The 21,714-nt window shown below is 46.1% G+C and overlaps 1 protein-coding gene across 1 annotated transcript in view; it reads left to right on the top strand.

Moving 5' to 3' along the window:
* The window catches only part of LOC118788102 (protein BEAN1-like), a 45,892-nt gene extending 28,517 nt beyond the window's left edge, over positions 1-17,375 (top strand). Inside the window, exons 4-6 of the mRNA XM_036543973.1 lie at positions 1,599-1,802; positions 4,368-4,509; positions 15,536-17,375. Coding sequence (XP_036399866.1) covers positions 1,599-1,802; positions 4,368-4,509; positions 15,536-15,914 — 725 coding nt within the window. The 3' untranslated portion in view covers positions 15,915-17,375. The remainder of the gene's footprint in view (positions 1-1,598; positions 1,803-4,367; positions 4,510-15,535) is intronic.
* Positions 17,376-21,714: the final 4,339 nt, after the last annotated feature.

The raw sequence follows: 21,714 nt of genomic DNA, 5'->3' as shown, positions 1-21,714 counted from the left end.
GATTGGTCTGGCAGAGTGAGAGTTAAAGTTATTTGCTGAGGGGAAACCCAATAGCTAATGACATATGTGACTGACTTTCACATATTATTTACACTGTTGGATATTTACTGGATCAGTTCAAGAGTATTGTCTAGTACATGGTTTTGACAGCAGTGCCGCACCAGGATTTGAACATGCAACCTGTAACTTCTGCTTACAAGCCTGGTTCCCATATCCAGTGTGTAGTCAGATGTGAGAATAACAAGATTAAGGCGTTTACACAACAACTTGTGCTCAAAGGCAACTACTGCTCACCGTATAACATTAGACTTACCTTCAGTCCCTGTTTTTAAATCTCTGTAAATCTGTCACAAAGCGGTTTATAACTACAGCTGAATGACAAACATTGCACAGAAGCAAGAAATTAATATCATAACACCAATTTATTCAAATAGCTTCCTGTAGCATGCCGGGTCTTGACGAGACACACAACATTCACTTAGGATTAAAAGATTAACAGCAATTACGATCAACCTGAATATTTTAAGAGTTCCATTGTGGCATAAATTCTTCCGCGGGGTACGAATGAATGCAGGCAGATATGATTAGCATTTAAACTGTTTTCCTCATAAATAAATTGATTAGATTTCTGTCTGCTGTTTATCTCCACCAGAAAGGTTAAGAAGCCACCCCTGACAGTATGTAACGGCAGCCATTTTATTCTGGCTGTGGCTGTTTTGTGTTCGAAGTTTTTTTTGTTTCCTCGTCTTTCTAATGAAAGCGCAGAGGGAAGCAGAGAGGGCCAACTGAAAGTCTGCTTTCAACGCTAACATTATGAAAATGTTCCTCCCTGTGAATTAAAAATTGAAATGGGGCAGGATTAAATATTTAGCGCTGCAGTCTGGAGACCAGGGTGCTCTGTCGAGAATATGGTCTAAATGTGGTCTGTCGAAAGGTGTGTGTGTCTGTGTGCAAGAAAGTCCAGTGGGTCAAGGTAACAGTGTAGTGTGTATCGAACTACAAGACAGTAGTCTCACTCAGTGGAGTGTGTAGTGCGCTGTACGATTATAGCCTCACTCAGTGTAGTGTGTAGTGCACTGTAGAATTATAGTCTCGCACAGCACAGTGTGTAGTGGTCTATAGAATAATAGTGTCATGGTGTTGTGTGTTGTCCACTAAAGAACTAAAGTCTCACACAGTGCTGTGTGTAGTTCCACATGAGCCATGTCGTCTGCATGGTCAGCATTTGTCTGTGAGGTGAGAATATCTCAGTACAAACTCTTTCCCTCCTTCCTTTCTAACTCTCAACCTCTCTCTCCGTATGTTGGACTCTCTCCTCCCTCCCTATCCCCCCCTCCGTCCACCGCTTTCTCCCTCTTTTTCCTCTCTCCATCTATCCCTCCCTACTTCCTCTCTATCCCTCCACCACTCTCTCCCTCTCTCTCCTCTCTCCCTATCCCTCCCTCCCTGGTCTCTAACCTTTCACCATTCTCTTCCTCTGTTACTCTCTCCTCTCTCCCTCTGTCACTCCTTCTGCTCCACCCTCCTTCCTCTCTCTCCCTCTCCCTCCCCCCTCCCCGCCCTGCCCCGCTCCCCTCCCCCCCCTCCCTGTGCATTAGGAATGAGCTCGAACCAGAGCGGCCCGGCCCATGAGTACCCAGACTGCAGGGAGGGGGGCAGCGAGGCCAGCCTGCTGGTGTCCCCGCTGGTGGTGGCGGGCATCGTCATCGGCCTGGTGCTCTTCCTCTCCTGCGTCACCATCATCGTGGGCAGCCTGCGCAAGGATGGGCGTCTGCGCAACCCGCACATGCGGGCCAGCTACGGTGAGCTCCGGAATCTGCGGAGTCACAATTACAATCATTCATTCACTCGTCAGAATCTGCACAGTCACAATTACTCATTCAGTCACCAGTATCAGTCATCACAGTAGGTTCTGATGTTGTTACCCAGTAAATCCGCTGAAGGAGATTCAAAGGGCTTTGGCATGTCGTAGGTGCATCAACACTAATTTATATAAAATATATAATAAAAATAGCATATCTGCTTATGACATTACCTATGCTGAATTTGCCTCATACAGCTACACAGCCTAGTTTAATTGTGACTGTAGCACCTGAACATGTGTAAGACACATATTAAAGGGGTGAGCAGAGCAGTTCTCTGTGGCTGGATATCAAGTCATGAAGTCTTTTCTGCTGTGGATTTCTGATTTTTACATGGTGGTTGGACCATGAGTGTGATACCAGACACCAAAAAAACTATGATAAGTGATGTTATAGACAACAATTTCTCACGCATCATTCCCACACATCAGATGGACAAAGGCTAATAAAGGGGAAAAACATGTGGAAGCACCCTACTTTAACAGATAGGGTACAGATAGTGAGGATTGCGTGTGTGTGTGTGCGTGTGTGTCTGTGTGTGTGTTACAGTAGCAGGTTAGCAGTAACCAGTAGCCCCTGCCCCAGTTGCATCATATTTTACACTGCAGCTTCTCTTCTTGGCATCACATTTTACGCAACAGCACCTGCTCTAGTACCACTACATTCTACTCAGCAGCGCCTGACAGTTTGGTCAAGTCAGCATCATTAAGGGTCTCTCTCTCTCTCTCTCTCTCTCTCTCTCTCTGTCTCTCTCTCTCTGTCTCTCTCTCTCTCTCTCTGTCTCTCTCTCTCTGTCTCTCTCTCTCTCTCTCTCTCTCTCTCTCTCTCTCTCTCTCTCTCTCTCTCTCTCTCTCTCTCTCTCTCTCTCTCTCTCTCTCTCTCTCTCACACACACACACACTCACACACACCCACACACCCACACACACACACACACACACACACGCATACACATACACATAGATGAGCCAGACCAGCCATCAGCCAGATGATCACAGCTATCAGTGGCATGGCCCGCAGGTGCAGCAGGTTTCTGTGTGCTCTGACTGCAGTCTGACTGCTGTGTCTGTGTGCTCAGCAGTAATACTCTGCTGTTGCAGGCCTGGCCTCCTGTCAGTTTGGCCTGCAGGAAATAGAGGCATGAGTAGTCGCTATTTATTTTACACAAGACACCAAACATGTAATCATCTCTCGGGCTACTGATCGGTCTGTGACTGTTGGTCTGAAGTCTTCAGTTAATGTTCTTTGTGTTTCGTGTAATTCTTGCTTGTTGACTCTGAACACCCACAAAAAGGCCAGTATGATTATGTCAGTACACCACACACACACTACCTTTTTAGACAAAGTTACACATTCCAGACACACACACAGTGTGTATACAAACTGTAGATAGGTCAGACCCCAAAGTAACCCAGATAAGTGTGGTATAAACCTTTGAAAATGTGCAGCTATTGAGGTTATAAAACCCAGCTCCTTTTAGGGCTTCGGCCGCGTCCATCTATTGTAAAATCTCAGCTCATGAATTTTGCATTCGGTTTCTCCTTTGCTGGCCTCTATAACCCAGGCCACCAGGGACTGGGGGCAGGAGTCGGGCGAAGTATGGGGCATTCAGTGGGCCCGCCTGCTCTCGCCCCAGAGCTTTGTGCTCTGTAGATGGGTGTCAGAGAGATGGAGCAGATGTGAAAGGTAAAATGAAGAAGACGGTACCCAGGGGCCTCTTGCTTAAAGACTGGCAGTGGGTTCAGACACATGGCCGTGGTCCTCAGAGGTCTGAACTTTCAAGCCTTTTGACTTTTGTCAAAAGTCCACTGATCTCCATGGCCTCTCAAAAGGGTGCTCGGGGGTCTCACTGCGTTAAACAAGGGGGTGACTGACATCGCAAGGGGTTGAAGCTGTTGAGCTGTTTGTTTCCAGGTAGTTTTCTCACGGGGGTGGGGGGGGGCGGGGGGCGGGGGTGCTTTTTTAGGCCCACAGGACACAGGCTCATTCTGAGTATGGGCTTTTGATTGGCCAGTTCGTGAGATTCATGGGCTGGAGAGCTGACCGAAAAGACATCTGAAATCCGTTGAGATTGAATAGTATTGTGCGAGAGCTGATGTTTTTTTTTTTTCTTTTCTCATTCTTTCTTTGACCTTTGTCCATTGTTCACCCCTCCCTCTTTTACCCTCTCCTTCACTCTTTCTCCTCATTCACTTTCTCCCGTCCCTCCTCCTCCTTTACTTCCTTCCTCTGTCTTTCTGTCCTTAACCCCCCTCCATCCACCACTCAGGTGTATCAACCCACGTGTTTCCTCTCTTTTCCTGTTAGAGTGCTGTTTCTCGGTTTGATACAACAGCACAGACTCAGGAATAAATCCATATGGATCAATAGTACAGAGAATGGCATTAAGGACAGGCCAATTTTTCCTGTCCCTTGGGCTTTTGCTGTAACACACAGGAAGTGACTGGGGTCCACACTGCTTGTTGTTTTGAAGTGAGTGTGTGAAAGACTGTCCCTCTATTCACAGCTCCTGATGGCTTTTCCTACGGCGGGTCTGTTGGAGAGCTGAGGTCAACATGTATTGAGGACTTCCCTCCGGCGTTCGACTTCGACTCCTATGTAGAGACTCTGTCTCAAGTAAACGTGATGTACCCAGACTCCCCACCCCTGTGAGTGATCCAGTTATCTTACCACGTACTGTATGCCATTGTCCATCTGTCTGTTGAATTCTCTGACATACATTACTGGTTGTTTCTTGTACAGCTCTCTGCATTTATTATGTGTTTTGTTTGTAATCAGATTTTCACAACACAAGTAAACACACAGAAATGAAAGATGCTGCTGTCTCTTCAGCACTTCCTCGTATCTCTTTGGACCAAGGCTCATGTTCTGTTCTTTGTGGACTGTCGTCACTCAGTGCGCAGTTAGCGAAGCTGTAATTCCAGTGTTAGGAAACAAACAGGTAAACACCATTTACCCACGAGGCAGTGGGGCGGGAACCAGCATGAAGGAACAAGCCCCGGGGCAGGAAATGACCCGCTGTTGACCGTGGGGAGGGCGTAGCCGTGATAATGAAGCAGATCCGCTGTAAAATGGATGGGGGGTTTGGGAGGAGGAGAGTGGATGTGAGCTCTAATCGGTAATGAGATCACATTACGGGCAATGACAGTGAGGCGCGGTGTGCCTCTAATGCGTTTCCCTCGGTTTGCGTGGTCATGAGACGACGCACGCATACAGTAGACAGATAATGGCTTTCAGAGAGGAGACAACAGACGTGGGTCAGTTATGACACAAATACACGGAGCAGATGTAGATGGACCAATCCATTTTCTACCTAATAAACTGGAAATTTGCCACAAGCAGTGCTGGTTTTATCAGTGGCAGAACACTTGGACAGATTGGATAGGAAGATGCTATATTCAGACCAGCCAGAGGACAGTCATCCTCGGTTCAGCTCCAAGCCAAGTCTTTAAAAAGGACCCACACGGCTCAGATATTCCTCAACACATTTTACTGCGCTAGGTTTGAGGCACCAGTTTCATTAAAATACGCTGTGGAGATCAGTGTCCAGGCTGGAAGCTGAGAGCATCAAGAGGGCAGAGGAAGGTGGGGGAAATTGGGATTAAGGTGAGGGTTAGCCATTAAGTTACATTACTGACGTTTAGCAGACATTCTTATCCAGAGCAACTTACATAGGCAACAGTTTTTTACATGTTACCCATTTATACAGCTGTATATTTACTGAGCAAATTCTGGATTAAGTACCTTGCCCAAGGGTACAAAAGCAGTGCCCTAGTGGGGAATCGAGCCAGCAACCTTTCAGTTACAAGTCCTGCTCCTTACCACTATGCTACACTGCCACGCCAGTGCCCAATTAATCCTGTTCCTAATTGCCCAACCTGTGCATGCCCGAACCCCACCCTCAGTGTCGCTGGGGTTAATGGGGGCCTGGGTGCTACCCCGCCCTGTTACTGCACGGTGTCTCAAACTGGCTCTTCAACGCGGCTCTCCCATCCAGAGCTCACACGTTTCTCCCCTTAACGAGTCACGGGAGCCTCTCACAAATGCCATTACTGCGTGGCGAAAGGGCCTTGTTCCTTTGATTTAAATGGCAGCCGGCCTAATTGATGTTTTCAGATATTCCGCTAATCCCCTCCCTGCCATTTTCCCTACCGCCCCTTTAAAGAGACACATTAAAAGACACTCGGATGATGAAAGGCAGTTTTTTGGGGTTTTTTTTTTTTGGACTGGGGGTTAACAAAGTGTTCATTAAAGCTTATGTATAAAACATGAGTTGGCCCTCCACTGCGCTATCAGATAAAAGGAGAAAATAAAAATGGAGGGGGGGGGACAAAAGACAAACACCTGGGTCTGAATGTGGAGTCTGAGCAAGCACTGAGGCCTCCTCCCACAGTGCAAAGACACAACGGTCTTAAACGTAATTGAAATTGAAATCGTCCCTTATTTGTGTGACTGTGGCCTGCAATGGAGTCGCATCTCTTCCAGAGTATTGTCACCCGCCGGGAGACCTCTTCCAGCTGGTTACGGCTCCAGCCATCAACAAGATAACGCAGTGACTGAGAACAGACACTTGGATGGATCCCAGTCTCTGGGTCTCCTGGCTAATGCCTTTTTTTCCTCCATTAAAAAAGGCAGTTGGCTTTCCTACTGACGAACAGCAGGTCCTGTGAGCCATTTCGTGCCCGTATTGAGTATACCGAGTAAATTGGGTTTTTTTTACTGTCTCATACCATGCCTCCTAGATGACCTTTCAGTACCAGAAACAAATGCGCTATAGTGAAACAACTGTGTGCCCACAGGCCAAGCTATCAGAAGAAGCAAGTGTTTCACCCTCTTAATCAGCAAACAGTAAACATTTCCTGTTACGTAAATGGACAGTAGCAGTTATATTTCATCCTCATTGTTATGGCTGTCCACAAGAGGCATACTTAATTTTGCTATAGCCAATTAGCTGGCCAGCTAATTTGTTAAATACTGTAAGATAGGCTGATTAATGAGGACAAGAGCATCAGATGACAGCCCTCTGACACGTAATGGGTATCTCTGCGTATGGTGAGTGTGTCCATACCAGTGAGGATTAATGGTGAGGAAACAGGGTGTAGCCAGAGGCTTGTAGGTGCAAATCCCAGTGTGGCACTGCCGTTGTACTGTTGAGGAATGTACTTTAGCCTGAGTTTCTGTGTTGTGTCGATGTAATCCGTCATTAAATGTGATGCCAGTTGCCCTAAATAAGGGAATCTACTTATGCAAATAAATTATTTAATGTGAGGTAGTCAAGCACTGCACCCACTGCCCTTAACCTCAGCCATAAATGAGTGATGAAGCTTGGGCTTCAGGCTGGGTCAAGTGTAGTCCATTGGAGGGCCAGGGTGTAGTGGCAGATTTGAACCAGAAGGAGGCACCACACTGGTGACCCGCGCAGCCTTTAGCAGCCTCCCTCACAGAGTCCCGTCATTTCTGTCAGATCGCTGCCGCGGCTCTCTGAGGCGAAATCATCTCCCATCAGCCTGGAAAAACCTCGGAAAGAGCCCGGCCCCTGCCCCGCTACGCTGCAAATTATGAGGGATATGAAATATCTCAGCCACGTCACGGGCTATTAGGTGTCGCTGAGCAGTGTGTAATTCAGTCTCGAGATGGAACCGGCAGCCCCGTTTCCGTAGAGATGGGGGGGGGGGCAGGGGAACAGGACAGATCAGCTTAAAGAAACCCCCCCCTGCTCCTTCATAGCCATCAGCTCAGAGCAGGCTCTGCGCAGGCCCATTGATTTTTATATTATGTGGATGGGTTAATTTGATCTCATGTGTCCACTATCAGACCATCCAGATGATGTAGGTATCTGTGGATCTGCACAGTGCCAGCTCAGACCTGATGCACATGAACAAGTGCCGCGATTGTATCCATCATCTCTGGTCATCAGAGGAGACGCAGCTGTGGCAGTGCTCATGGTTGCCTGTTAGTGCTGTGCAAAAAGAATAAATCACAAGAATTACCATAATCACACAGGTCTTCCACATAACGAATACATCAAAACCCATCTTGAGCTTGTCAATTAAAAAAAAAATCTTACTGGATACGTTAAAACAGGTATTGGGCAGGTAAAGATAACCAGAAAAAAGCCAGCCCATAAATGATGTTTTGTCTGTGATCTGTGAGCTTCCTGAAAGTTGTAAAGAGCGGCGTTTTCTTTGGGAATAGAGGCAGTCGACACTTGTATCACAGTGTCCCTTGAATCCCTGTTGTAAACTGCATCGCTGTGACTGTGATCTTGTTATCTCATAGACCCAATGTTCTAAGTAGGAGCTAACTTTCTCAGTAGGGACAGAAATAGAATTTTTCCACTAAAAAGGCCAGTGGAAGGTAAGATTAGGTCAGATGTTCATTCAGTGTTACACACTATAAATATTTGAATAGTTATATTTGAATATATAGGTGTTTAAATGCTTACACACACACAGTTCATTATAAGTATTATGAGCATTATAAGTTGTACGTTATACTGTGACATGCACTGTGTGATGGTTTTGGAGTGCTGGGACATGGAGAACAGCAAGATGCAAATCGGCGTCATCAGACTGGTGTTTATTCACAGGGCAAGTGATTAATGGCGGCGTTTTCAGGCAGGTTGTGAACATAGAACATTCTGAAACAGGAACTGGAAGTATATCTGCGGCTCTGCACATCCGTTTTCATGAGGCAGGGATAGCCAGGGAGGCCGTTGGGGTGGTGCGGTGGACCCGGTGGGCGGGGGGGGGGGAGCGTTGTGGAAGAATGTCCCCTGAGACGCGGGGAGCGTTTTGGTGGGAGAGGGGCCGTGGGGGGGGGTGGGGTGGGGAAGTAGATCGGAGCACTCCATCACTGCCCCCGCCCAAAGCAGCCCTCATCCATCTCCACACCGCTCTGGAGAAACGGGAGCCATTTCTCACGGCTGCCAAAGCGGGCCTCCAATTACATCATAATGTGCCTTTATTACCTCCAAGTACCTTTTCCGTCATTTGGCTCACGTGCCAAAAAAATATCACAAGCTGTGAAAGAGATCGGCTCCGGCAGCTTTGTTCTGGGCAGCGCTTGGGGGAACGCAGTATTTTCATTATTACATTATTGTCATTTAGCAGATGCTCTTATCCAGACTTACGTAGGTTACAGTTTTGACATGTTATCCAGTTAAACAGCAGGATATTTTCTGGGGTAATTCTGGGTTAAGTACCTTGCCCAAGGGTACAATGGCAGTGCCCCAGCAGGGAACTGTACCGGCAGCCTTTCGGTTGTGAACCCCGTGAATCCTTACCACCCTGCTACACTGCTACCCCTTATATGCGGGCAGGATGTTTCCGATGGTGGTTAACGTGGTCAAGGAAGCAGTGTGGCAGTCAGGTGTCGGACGGCGCCGCCGTGTGGAACGCAGTGTTAGGCGTTCGAGATCGCAAAATCCGGGTGGGGAGGGAGGGGGAGCGGGCGGAGGAGGAGCAGGGCAGATGGAGGGAGGGGAAGAGGAGGAGGAGAGGAGGAGGGACACGTGACGTGCGGGGTGGCCGCCGGGGCCACAGATGGCTCTGGGAACCTCGGCGCTGGGCGTACGCGGACCCGCGCTCACCTGCGGAGCCGGTGCGAGAGCCCGCTTCCGCAGAGTGAGAGAGAGGCCGGGCGGATCCCGGCGGGAGGCGGGGCTCTGCCAGCACACAGCGCGGTCGCCGTGGGGACCCCGGAGCGCCGCGGGTCCGGCGGTCATAAAGCAGAGAGACCAGCGCCAGCTCCGCCCTGCTGTGTGTAAACCAGGCCATATGTTCCAGGAAGCGCTGTCCGCAGAACGCCGTCAGAGAGGGGCAGGGCGGGGATGCTTCCATGTGATCGTCCTCCTTCATTTGAGTGGATTTCCTGCATCACGGGCCCCATTTATGGAGTCACCAGCATTTAAATTCTGTCCTGGCAGTTTAGTTCATACAAAACAAAAAAGAATTCCAGGGCACATCACTCTGAATAGCCTTAATGTGACCAAGCCCCAGATACATTGCAACAGCTTGGAGCTTTATTTTTTACTTAGAGCATTTAAAAGAATGATTTTTTTCAACTCCTTCCCAACATTTTCAGTATAGAATATGTGTGTAAAATACATAACGCCTGCTTAAACATGCTACTCATTTGTAAGAACGAAGTGTATTTAGCTTTTAGTTTGAATCGGGGCCTTCACCTTCTACAGCCTCTGTTGAAGTCCATTCCCCTGTTTTTCTCCTAAATCAGTTCTAGAACATCCGTTTTTGTAGTACCAAATGCTCATAAGACCACAAACTGCAAACCTTGCAGTAAGCTTATTTATGCTTATGTGTGATTTACATGTTTGTTTGCCTTTACTTTACTTCATACCTTGTCAGCACTTTAATGGTGCTGAAAATATTAAGTAAATCTCTACCAAAAAAAAAACAGGAACATTTCTAACAGACACCAGATGTTTTTAATGAGTCCCTGGTGGGGGATTTTCTGCTTGGAGTGCACAGCATGCCAAAAAGGGAGATTTTTTGAACATTTAAGCGTGGTCTTTCCCAGGAAACCAATACACACCTGAATGTTGGGGGGGGGGGGGGGGGGGGGCGACACTGCGACACGTCAGGCTGGCAAGATTGATTAGACCAGGGGAACGACGGGTCGACCGTGCAGCGAAATTGGAATTAGCCGCTAATGAATTCTCCTCAGCTGAGACAGCGCAAAGCCGGGCCATCCCAAAGGGTCAAACGGTGTTCCTGTGGGAGACTGCACTGAAGCACCAAATATTCTCACACCTCTCAGTAGGCAATTGCGCCTGTGTGCAACACCTCAAAATACACTGGCTCTTTAGCAAGGGAAGCAGTCCCATTCCTAGTAAATGTAGTTCCAGTCAAAAGTTTGGACACCTCTGAATAAGATAATGGAAAACATGCATTCGAAGATATTTTGATTAAGATAACGGGAAACATGCATTTGAAGACATTTTGATCGAAAGATTTATGCTTAAATGCTTGAAATATTTTGTTAGACAAACTTAAATAGTGAAGTTGATGCCTATGTATGAATTTCTTTCAAAAACAAAAAATTAAAAAAACGTTTTTGGCAATTTTGAAGAATCTAAAAGATAGTTTTGATTTGTTTAACACTTTTTTGGTCACTCTATAATTCCATTTGTTTTATTTCATATTTTGAAGTCTACTATTTTCCACATTTATATGTATTTACTATACATTTATTTATATATAGAATAATAGTAAAAATAAATAAAAACCCTTCCATGAGTAGGTGTGTCCAAACTTTTGACTGGTTCTCTACATTGTCACTGACTTCTACTGTAGTACTCACAGTAAAAAAATCCTCTTAAATATTCAGACCATTGGGTGTATGGAAGCAGGCTGGATTCATCATTAAAATCAGCGTGATGCTGGCAAATCGAGATTTGTAGCAGACTACAAATTAACAGGCTGAAACATGTAGCTGAGACCATCTTACCGCATGCTCCAGAATAATTCTGTGTGAAGACTACCTCCTGCTTTCCTCAACTGTCACCCAATTATTTATTTACAAATGACAGTCAAAGAAACAAACGGATTAAGGTAACCGGGGCAACAGAGCTAACTTATTATTCATTCGAATGAGAGCTAACAAAATTGGAGCTGGCCTCTTAAAGCCGGAGAGAGACAGCAGACACGTTTTTACACAACGAGCTGATCTGAGCCGGTGGATCCAATCACAGACGGGCATAGGGCGGTTATTATTAGGGACGCTGACATGGTTTCCCTCCAGTGTAAAGCAGACAGGGAAGTCTGCGAAACCACTGTCTTAAGCATGTACATTAAAGCAGTATTAATCAGCGCATGGGAGATGCATGTTCCCAAAACTAGACCGCCAGCCTTGTTAGCTGATGCAACTAATGGCAGTGTTCAGAGACATACTGGTGGGCAGCTAGCATACAGACAGCAGACTATACTACAGTGCAGGGCTTAGGGCTGAATTGAAGAAAGTGAAAGAAAAAAAAGGATTGAAGAAAGGGGCTGAGGTGTGATTTTTTTAAACAGCCAAACATATACATTATTAACAAGCGAAAGTAAGGCTGGTCACCAAAGGACACCCTCTCAGGAAAAAACATAATGTAACATACACTTACGTGAGTGGAGCCTTTCAATTTAATGGGACAAACTAGCTCTGGGACTGGGACAGCTTAGTATTACAGCAGCGGGCCTCTAAGTTACACCATGTCTCTCATTATCAGGGCTCGGTGGTGTAAACAATCCACATTTTACTGGAAAGAGGCTGACGTTCAGCCTTTTCTTCAGTGACCTCTCAGTGATGTTCTAGCTGTAATGGATTTTGGAAGCACCAAGCCAAGTAGCACGCACAGCCTGTTCTTTCAGCTCATATATATATATATATAAAACACATCTCTGTGGTATTTCTTTCTGTCATCTAGTTATGTCCCACAGACAACAGCCAAGCTCCAACAGCACAAAATGCAGTGAAGTAAGCTTCTGCGGGGGTTTGGGATTTTTTTAAACTACACTCTCTGGCTTACGAAAAGGTCCACTGCATGGCACAGAGTAATCTCTAGTACTGATGATGGGGCCTGGGGCATCAGTCATAGGTCTTTGCTAAAATGACACGGTCCAGTGAGAGGCTTCTAACCAGAATCTACACTCACTGGGATGAGCTCTATCTGCACTGACTGCCTATGAGGAGCTCTATCTGCACTGACTCCCTGTTAAGAGCTCTATCTGCACTGACTCCCTGTGATGAACTCTATCTGCACTGACTCCCTGTGATGAGCTCTGTCTGCACAGACTCTCTGGGAACAGCTCTATCTGCACTGACTCCCTGTAACTCACCGTGAATGCACTGACTCCCTCTGAGGAGCTCTGTCTGACTCTCTTAATGGTGTTCGGCTACTGGTAGCCAATGGAGCTCGATGAGTAGTTTCACACCGCTACTCATCGAGCTCCATTGGCTTCCAGCAGCCGCCCGTATAAAGTTCAAGTCACTAATGCTCTCTTATAGAGTGTTTGCCGGCTCCGCTCCCATCTACCTGAACTCCATCTTAATGGCTTATAATCCCAATTGATCACTGCATTCCTCGCATGAACATCGCCTGGCATTGCCTTCCCTATGCACAAGGCAAGCCTAGTCCAGGCAGTTCCCCGTTGGTGGAACGAGCTACCAAAGGCTATAAGAGCAGGGGCGTCCCTCTCTATCTTCAAGAGTCTCTTGAAGACTCACCTCTTCCGAACTCACCTTCTCGCCTAACATACTAACATTTCTAACCCTCACCTTATCTGTTGCACTTTATCTTATAGCACTTATCGGTTCACCTTTCTGTCTGCGTTGTCTTGCTTTATCCCTTACAGCTCCCTTAGCACTTCGCTCCTACTACAAGGCCTCCTTTCATACTGTAGCTTGAATGTATTCCTCGTATTGTAAGTCGCTTTGGATAAAAGCGTCTGCTAAATGAGTAAATGTAAATGTAAATGTTCGTGCTCATCCAGCATTCATGCCACAGTATCGGTATGAAATGTACCTGCCACAGCTCCACTCAACCCATGCTATCAGGGCAGGTCTGGCCTCAGCTGCCAGGTGGGAGGACATCCTTCGAAAATGAGAAACGCTTCCATCGCGGTGATTCCGCTGAAGTGCCAGTGTACGCCGTAAGAGGGACTGACAGCCAGAGATGTGGAGTCTGCAGTAAGCGGTGTCAATTAAACCAGAATAGCAGATGGCACGTAAACCGCCACTCGACTCAGAGAGAGAGAGTGGGAGAGAGAGAGAGAGAGAGAGAGGAGTCGCGTCTGCTCCGGTTGAGAACCGAGCTGTGAAAATACAGTAGAACAATCCCCTAATCTGCGCTGGAGCACTTAGGAACTGAAGAGTACTGCCAGCAATTAGTCTGTTCTTTGCTCCCACTCATTGAGACTCATGTATATTGGTTCAGAACTCCAGCGTTTTAAAAGGAGCAGGAAGAACTGTAGGCGTATTTTTTTTGCTGCAGTCACTTAGTTCTTGAAATACTTAGCAGTCAATTAGATTGCAGAGGAAATCGGATTTGTGAAGGGGCAAAGCACAGGTACAAATTTTCTCTGTTCCCAAGATGAATTGAATGTAAGTCTAGGCAAAGGTCAAATGTGAAAGACCTTGACGTTGTGTTCACGTTGAAATGTTAGTCTTTCTGGAGTGTCTTCCAGTGCTGTATTTTAAAAAAATACCATACTGATATGATTATAATTATGCTTCAGTATCGTTCAAGAGATTCATCTTGAGTACAGAAAGAAAGAGATACTGATACAAATTTTCCAAGAAACTTTGTAATAGCAATCAAAAGGTAGTGAACAAACTTTTTTTTTTCTTGTGTATATATTTTTTTTGTTTGAGTAGACTTTTTGGAGTAGACTGATTAAAAGAGCAGCAAAGAGTTCAGGAAAACACTGTTTTTTGTTTTACTGTTGATATTGATTCTGTTCAGACTAAATTAACAACACTTTAAATAATCAGTGTGTAAGCACTATTGGTCCTCGTTTTCACCGTATACGTTTTCGAGCAGCAGAAGGTAAAAAGCTTGGGCGAAATGTGACGTTAATACATATTTTGTGCAGCTCACGGTGCCTTTTCCCCTCATTAGATCTGGCACCGCGTCGCCATCGCCCGGTGGTGACAGGCAGAAGCGACACAGGCTCCCTGCAACCTGCCTCCCTCCTGTGGAAAGGCGATGTTACGTTGAGCTGGGGGGGGGGTGGCAGCTTGGGGGGGGGGACCAGTGGGGTGCCTGGGGGCTGGGGACCGGTGGGGTGCGATGCTGCTAACAGTGACTCATATTCAATTATCTGTCTGTTTCTCCCCGGGCCTTTCCCCCGGAGGGTTGGAGCGGTTTAAATGTACGACCCTGGGTTTCATGTACCTCACACACCCTGTAAGGCCTGGCCGTCCGCCTGCCTGTCCTCCCTCTCTCTCTATATTTTTCTCCACCCTCACTCTCCCCCTTTTCTGTTTTGTTTCTGTCTTCCCCATCCCCCCCCCCATCCCCCTGCACTGGGAATCGCATCTGAATTTGGAGCTGTAGAAAAAACGCGCCGTTGCCCCTGGTGACTCTCGCACACCTGCGGAGCTCGTAGGCCCAGTAGCTGCATGCTGAGCAGACTCTCCCAGTGCATTGTGGGTACCATGTAGCTGACATGGTTCTGCACCAGCGAGCAGGGAGTAGCCTCTGAGAGCCGCTACAGCATGACGGACACAGATTGTGAACTGCAAGCGACAAAGTTTAACAGCCGAGGGAGGGTCTTAAAGAATGCCGGGCTAATAACGATAGTTCAACACCCTCTGTCACTTCACATGGTGTATAAATGAAAGGTGGAATCTTAATGAGCTCCAGTGAAGTACATTGACAGAAAGTCACACATCTGTCTACACAGCAGCCTCCCACTCTGTGTGACACAGATTACACATCCAGTGCTTTGCACGCTATGACCCGGGACAGGAGTGAAAGCTGCACTTAATGTCAGTTGGATTTTTTAAAAGAAATGAGGACTTTTATTGCAAACCTGAATACTGTTTTAAAATGGTAGACTAAAAAAGCTGAATTTTTCTATTATTCAATGTTTTTTTTTTTCTTCAAGGTTCCTTTCAGTTATGCATGATGTATTTGGAGCACCACAGTAACCTCATTTCCTCTTCTCCCAGCTATGAAGAGTGCGTGGGACCAGGTGCAACACAGATATACGTCCCCACAGACGACCCCCCGCCGTACTCAGTCACAGACCCGTGCCAGGGGGGGGACCTGCCAGGGACGCACGCTGGTGTGGAGATGGACGAGCTGCCGGGCGGGGCCTCCTGGGTTATGGGCGGAGTCTCCTCGCAGCACCCAATCGGACTGCACGAGCTCAGGCAGCAGCCAATCGCCTCCATCTCCCTGTCGGCCCTCCCGTTGGAGGAGGTGCCACCTTACGAGGCGGTGGTGAGCGAACAGAACCGGCCCATTCCCCTGATCCCGACGGACCTGCTGAAACACGGGTCGTCAGACGGCAGCCCCCAGCAACCCGTCTCCAACAGAATCCTGTAGGACGGACCCTGTTTTCCAACCAGGATGTAACGTGTCAAAGCTCAACACCGCCCTTTGTCTTGATTGGCTGAAGAGGAAAGGGGAGGTATTACATTAGTAAGTGTGTCAGCTGTGTTTGGGGACAGCGATTCCCCACAGTGTTGGAACAAATGGAGTAGCATAGCTGTCTGGACCAAAGTCACACTGAAAGCACCACCGCATTTCTGGGATTGGCTGGGATGCCTACCCTAGAACACACCCACCTCACTGCCCACCTCTATCTCTACGTCCTCTCTCTCGGCACCATGGACCACGGGCATAGAAATGCAGGATTGCTGAGGAACTGAAGCTCTTTGGTCCTGGACAAACTCATTTCATCTTACATGTTCTTGATGTGTGTAACGTGCGAATACACGTATCGTTATGTTTTCCTCTGTCACTTTATTTTCTTTTTAGATGACATTGCAGGGACCAGAGCAAAACCCAGCACCAATAGCACTTACAGTCTCACATAGATGTGTGGTTTTTGCAGCACTGAGTTTCTGTTTTAGTAGGTATGGTAAATAGAACAGCACTTTACTGAAATTAAGGACGAACATGGTTAGACAAGGAAGCAATAGTGAAATAAGAAGGAAACCTGGAGAACTGCAACAGAAGATATCACTCCCATAATTCCATATTCCCGCACTAAATAAAAATGTGTCTGTTTGTACAAGTCTCTGTACGACATATATAATATTATTTGTAATAGATGAGTATGCCCATATATTTTTAAAGCCAAATTCTTATTGAGTATTTGAGAAGCATTTTGTGATTTCAGTTTTCATTTGCACTGTTGATGTGATCACTGCTCTTTTTTATGAATACACTTGATATAGTTCTCCTGAACTAAAAAGCAATGCCACGGCAGTAGCTGTTATTTAAAGACATTTTCTCTAAAGGCATTTTACCTTGTTGGATCCCCTAGCACAGCTGTTGATGTGTCAGTTAGATGAATTGAGGATGACCCTTTGCCATCGTGTGCACTGTGGCGAAAATTCCCGCTCGTCCTCCGCACCTCACAATGACAAAACTGTGGTCATCTTTTTTTATTTTCCTCTGTCCACATCCAAAAATATTCCTTAGAAAGCCATGCATCTTAACGTGTTGCTGTCTGTAAGTGACAAAGTCTGATTAGAGCGCATGGCTGCAATACAGTACAGTAGACAACATGCAATAGAAAAACAGAAATTAATGTGTTTGTGGAAGCTGCTTCGAAGCATCAAACACAGTGTTTTCGTGCGAAACTGGTGTGAGGAGCAAAATTAATGAACCTTTAAAAAGCCATATTTAAACATAAATACACAGAAGAGTAAAAATATGAATATATGTATATCAATGTGAGACAGCTCCAGTAATGACAAAACTAGTAAGTGGCAACCCCAGTGTGCTGTGCTACTGTGGTACGAAGAGCAATTTTTTACAGTTTAAAAAACCATATTTAGCACAGTTATCTTGACTGTTACTCTGTTTTGCTTTCCAAATGTAGCTGTGACTTGGTGGTTAGGTGGTTAGGTTTCTCTGCGCTGTACAGTTAGGGAAGAGTGTTCTGATTTCACGTCTAAAGCAGTGGCTTCAGCAGTCCAAAAGCAGTGGCTTCATCCGCGTTTTTCTCTCTACCAAAAATACCTCATGCCTGTTAAAATACTGAGACTGTTAAATTCCTGAAAATCGCCACTGAGCGATTCCTTCCTGAGCCGCCGCCGTGCTTTCCTGCCACTTGCAAATTGTTGGTTTCACATTTCCTGTGGGCTCCTCCAGGTCCTCGCTCTGTTCAGGAACCATCGAACCATTAATCCGTCCTCCTCAGTGCAGTTTAAAAGACCAGCAGAGCAGAGATGTTTTGATCTGAAGCATGAAATTGTATATTCTGAGAGATTCTAACCTTCTCATTACCTTGGTGTAAAATCTCAGCACTCCCCTCTCTCTTTCCCTCCTTTGTGTATTGAAATAACCACTGAAATTGTTAATGCCTGAAGGATCTTTTAGAAATTATTTAGAAGTATGACTGCATAGCTGGCATTGTGAAAAAGGCTTCAAACACCGCTGAGTGTGAAATGGCCTGTTTTTCGTTTAGAGTTGCTTTGAATACTGGGTTTGACAGTGAACGTTTTTAAACTAGGAGACCGTTTGTTGCGTTTCACTGTGTTCCCCCTAGAAATAATACTTCGAGAGACATTTCTGATTATTCATCTCTCATGCCTGACTATTCTTTATAATGTTCAAAAATCTACCTGGCATCGACCAACTAAGATCTGGATTGGGAGATGTGGTTGAAGTCCAGTGGAAGCTGCATGAGTATATCATTTATAACTAGTGCAATGCAAACCCCATGCAACACTATGGTTTTTGTACACTAACAAGGCTAAAAACAAATTTACTGATAGCTGGTGCATCCCCCACCGTGCTAACGTGTAACTATGTCCAGCGTTGGGCCTTGTGTTCCAAACTGTTCCTTTTTAAAACTGAAATCTTTAAAATTGCCGTAATTGTGTAACAGCATAGTATGTGTGCGTTATAGTCTAAACGGCACAGATAGAAATGCGATCCTACCCGCCATTAAATTACGCTAGCACTGCACTGTACCTGTCGTTAAAGAAAAATTGTTTCGTCCTCACGTTGCACAAACACGGTTGATCTGCAGTGTAGTTGAACTGGCTTTACATCGTCCTTGCTTTTCCCGCCGCCCCCGTAATGCCATCGGTGCATATCCTGCCACGAGCCGTGTGGTCGTGAGAAACACGTTCACTCCCTGGTGGGAAGTGTATGTTACACTGTGGTGCACAACTGTCTTTGGTAGCCATGGATCCCTGTTCGCTTATATAATTGCTGTCGTCCATGTATTTCCATGTTTTGTATTAGAGCTTTTCCTCCTTACTTTATTTTCTGGGAAATAAAAGAACTTGAGACTTGTTTCTTCTGTTTTTATTCATTATTTTTATTTGATTGTCAGATAGTCTTGTCCACGGTAGCTTACACGGGTAACTTTTGTTTTACGTGTTATTCCATTTATTCAGTTTGATGGTTACTGAAGTAATTCATTGTAAGTATACTTCACTAACACATGGATATGTGAGGGGCTGCAGTGTGGCGTAGTGGTAAGGGGCAGGGCTCATAACCGAAAGGATGCAGGTTCGATTCCCTGCTGGGGCACTGCTGCCATACCCTTGGGCAAGGTACTTAACCCAGAATTGCCTCAGTAAATATCCAGTTGTATAAATGGGTAACACGTAAAACGTGTTGTAACATTTGTAAGTCCCTCTGAATAGCAGCGTCTGCTAAATGACTGTAATGTAATGTAATGTATGTGGCTTAGCATATGGATTCAGATACGTTCCTGCTCTGGACTGCCACCGTTGTGCTGACTGTTGGGGTGGTGCACTACCGTAAGCCAGAGTGAACAAACAGATGGGCAGTGCTACGGCGCTCCTCCTAATTACCCTCTTTGCCCAGTGCCCAGCTAGTACCAGCGTGTGCCAGGAGAAAGTTAATTGCACCCGGCGCCCCTGCTTTCAAGAAATGAGGTCCGCAGCAATCAGTGCGGCACTGAGCCCCTGCGTTTTTGACTGCAACGCAGCAATGCTTTAAAAGGGATCTGGCATGGTTCTGCTGGAAAATCAAACCCTGGGAAACTGTTTGGTTGGCCTTACAAAGTATTTACAGCCCAGCCATCCGACAGCCTTTGATCCTGTCAGTGCCCTGCACGGCCATTAAGCGCTTTTCCTGGGGTTTTTTTCCACAATACTTCAGAATCATTTCAGGTGGGTTCCTGAGTGGCCCAGCTAGCTAAAGCATTTGCCCTGAACAGAGGCTGTGCCCTTCCACCCACGTTTGAAACTGACCCCGTTATCTCAGCAATGACCTAGACCCCACAGTAGCAGAACAAACTGTCAGTGACTGGGTGGACTCCCTGCATTCTACACTTCTGTACAGGGATTAGCTCATTGGGATGAGCCTAATATACAACTGTCAATTACAAAAGTTAGGTGGAAAGAGGGGAAAATGCATTTCAAGCACAAGATCGCATATTAAGTGACAGTTAATAAGTAAAAATCTGAGAGTGGGTGTTTGTGTCTTTAAGAGGCAGGCTCTTCCTGGTCTAGTGTGTCTCCTGTCCCAGTCTGATGAAGCCATCATTTTCTCATCAGCCATCAGTGGTACAGAAGCACCATCCGTTACTTACAGTCCAATGTGATATATGTGGTCTGTCAGAGAACACACACACACAGGAACAGTCTATAACATACACCTACAAGCACACCTATATCAGAATCACGAGTAACCGACCAATACGCAAACAGACAGCACACCAGTATCAGAAAGGGTGCCTTTCTCATGCACTCACTCATGATCAAACACACACAGCAGAAATGACACCTGTTAGCATGCATTCTCCAGTGCCAGAGAAATACCCTACGAGCACACACATACACACACACCACTATCACAAATGTCAGCTTGTCTCAGATACACACACACACACACACCACCAGAGATGACTGGCTGAATCATTCCTGCCGTTCGCCTGCTAAATATCCTTCCTGACTTTCCGCCTCACTGAACTTGACAGATCCCAATGACAACGTCCTTGTGAACTCAAAGTCACCAATCTGCTGCGAGGGGGGGGGGGGGGGGGGCGGCAGCTGAGGCTCCAAAACCAAGGCAGAGCGAGGGACGCACACGCCCTAAACACCGTTATCATTCACCAGGGCCGGAAAGGCAACCCAGCCATTTTCTCAATTACCCGCCCGAAGGAGAGAGAGAGAGGGAGAGGAGAGAGCAGAAGGGAGTGGGCCCTCCGGTGTGTGCACAACCCCGAAGATCCCAGCCCTTATCTCCTCTCCCCCTCTTCTGCAAGGCCAGTTCTCTCATCATCTGGGAGAAAAACAAACTGTTTACTGCCATCAATCATCCCAGACAGTGGGAGGAAAAAAAAGGATCCTTAGCTAATACATCAGAGATCTCGGATAGAGGAAGACTGATTCATTAATTAGCGGGCCGAAGTGGAAGCTCCACGCAGACTGAGACTGGGTGGATGTGATTATGTGAGGATGTCAACCAGCTAGAAAATTCAGTGGAAGATCCATGTGCAGTTCCTTAATGTGGCCCAATCAATCATTCTGAACAGCCTGTCCTGATTAATTCAACTGGTGGAGTGGACTCCCTCCTGCCACATGGAGGAAGGTCTTAACTTTCTTACATTCGCTGTAGTAATGTCTGCCTCATCACACCTACTGGGCACAAGTGATGGATTTGCCTTAATTATCCAGTGCGTGAAAATGTAAACAATATGTTTAGTCTGTTCAATCATAAGAAATATAGCACTTTTTGAAATCCCAAATTCAAGCAATATAATTTCCTGATACAGCAAAATGTTCTGCAAATCGTTTAAAACACTGAAAGTATGGCCACTCTCAAACACGTAGGTTTATGCATACATACATAATTTATATTGCAAGTGATATTCTACATTATGTTTCTCTGTGTTAGCATGAGAATTTTTATTGCTTTGAAATAATTTATGGTATTACTTATTCCTGATTTATTCATACTTATTTCCTGATTCTTCCACAATAGATTAGACAAAAGAGTTAAAAGTCGACTCTACAGATGACATCAGATAATTGCACATACTATGGAGTGTTCTGACTTATAGGCTACTCTTAACCTGAGTTTGCATATGCGCAGTAAGTAAAGTATGTGTCATTAAAACTGAATACTCTATAAACCAAGTATGAAGTTATATACCAATTACTGGTAGGCTGACAGCTGTATAATATAC

Source organism: Megalops cyprinoides, chromosome 13 (assembly GCF_013368585.1).
Source record: "Megalops cyprinoides isolate fMegCyp1 chromosome 13, fMegCyp1.pri, whole genome shotgun sequence".
In the NCBI taxonomy this organism is placed as follows: Eukaryota; Metazoa; Chordata; class Actinopteri; order Elopiformes; family Megalopidae; genus Megalops; species Megalops cyprinoides.
The sequence above is the reverse complement of the archived record's forward strand: the minus strand, read 5'-3'. Positions and strand labels throughout refer to the sequence as shown.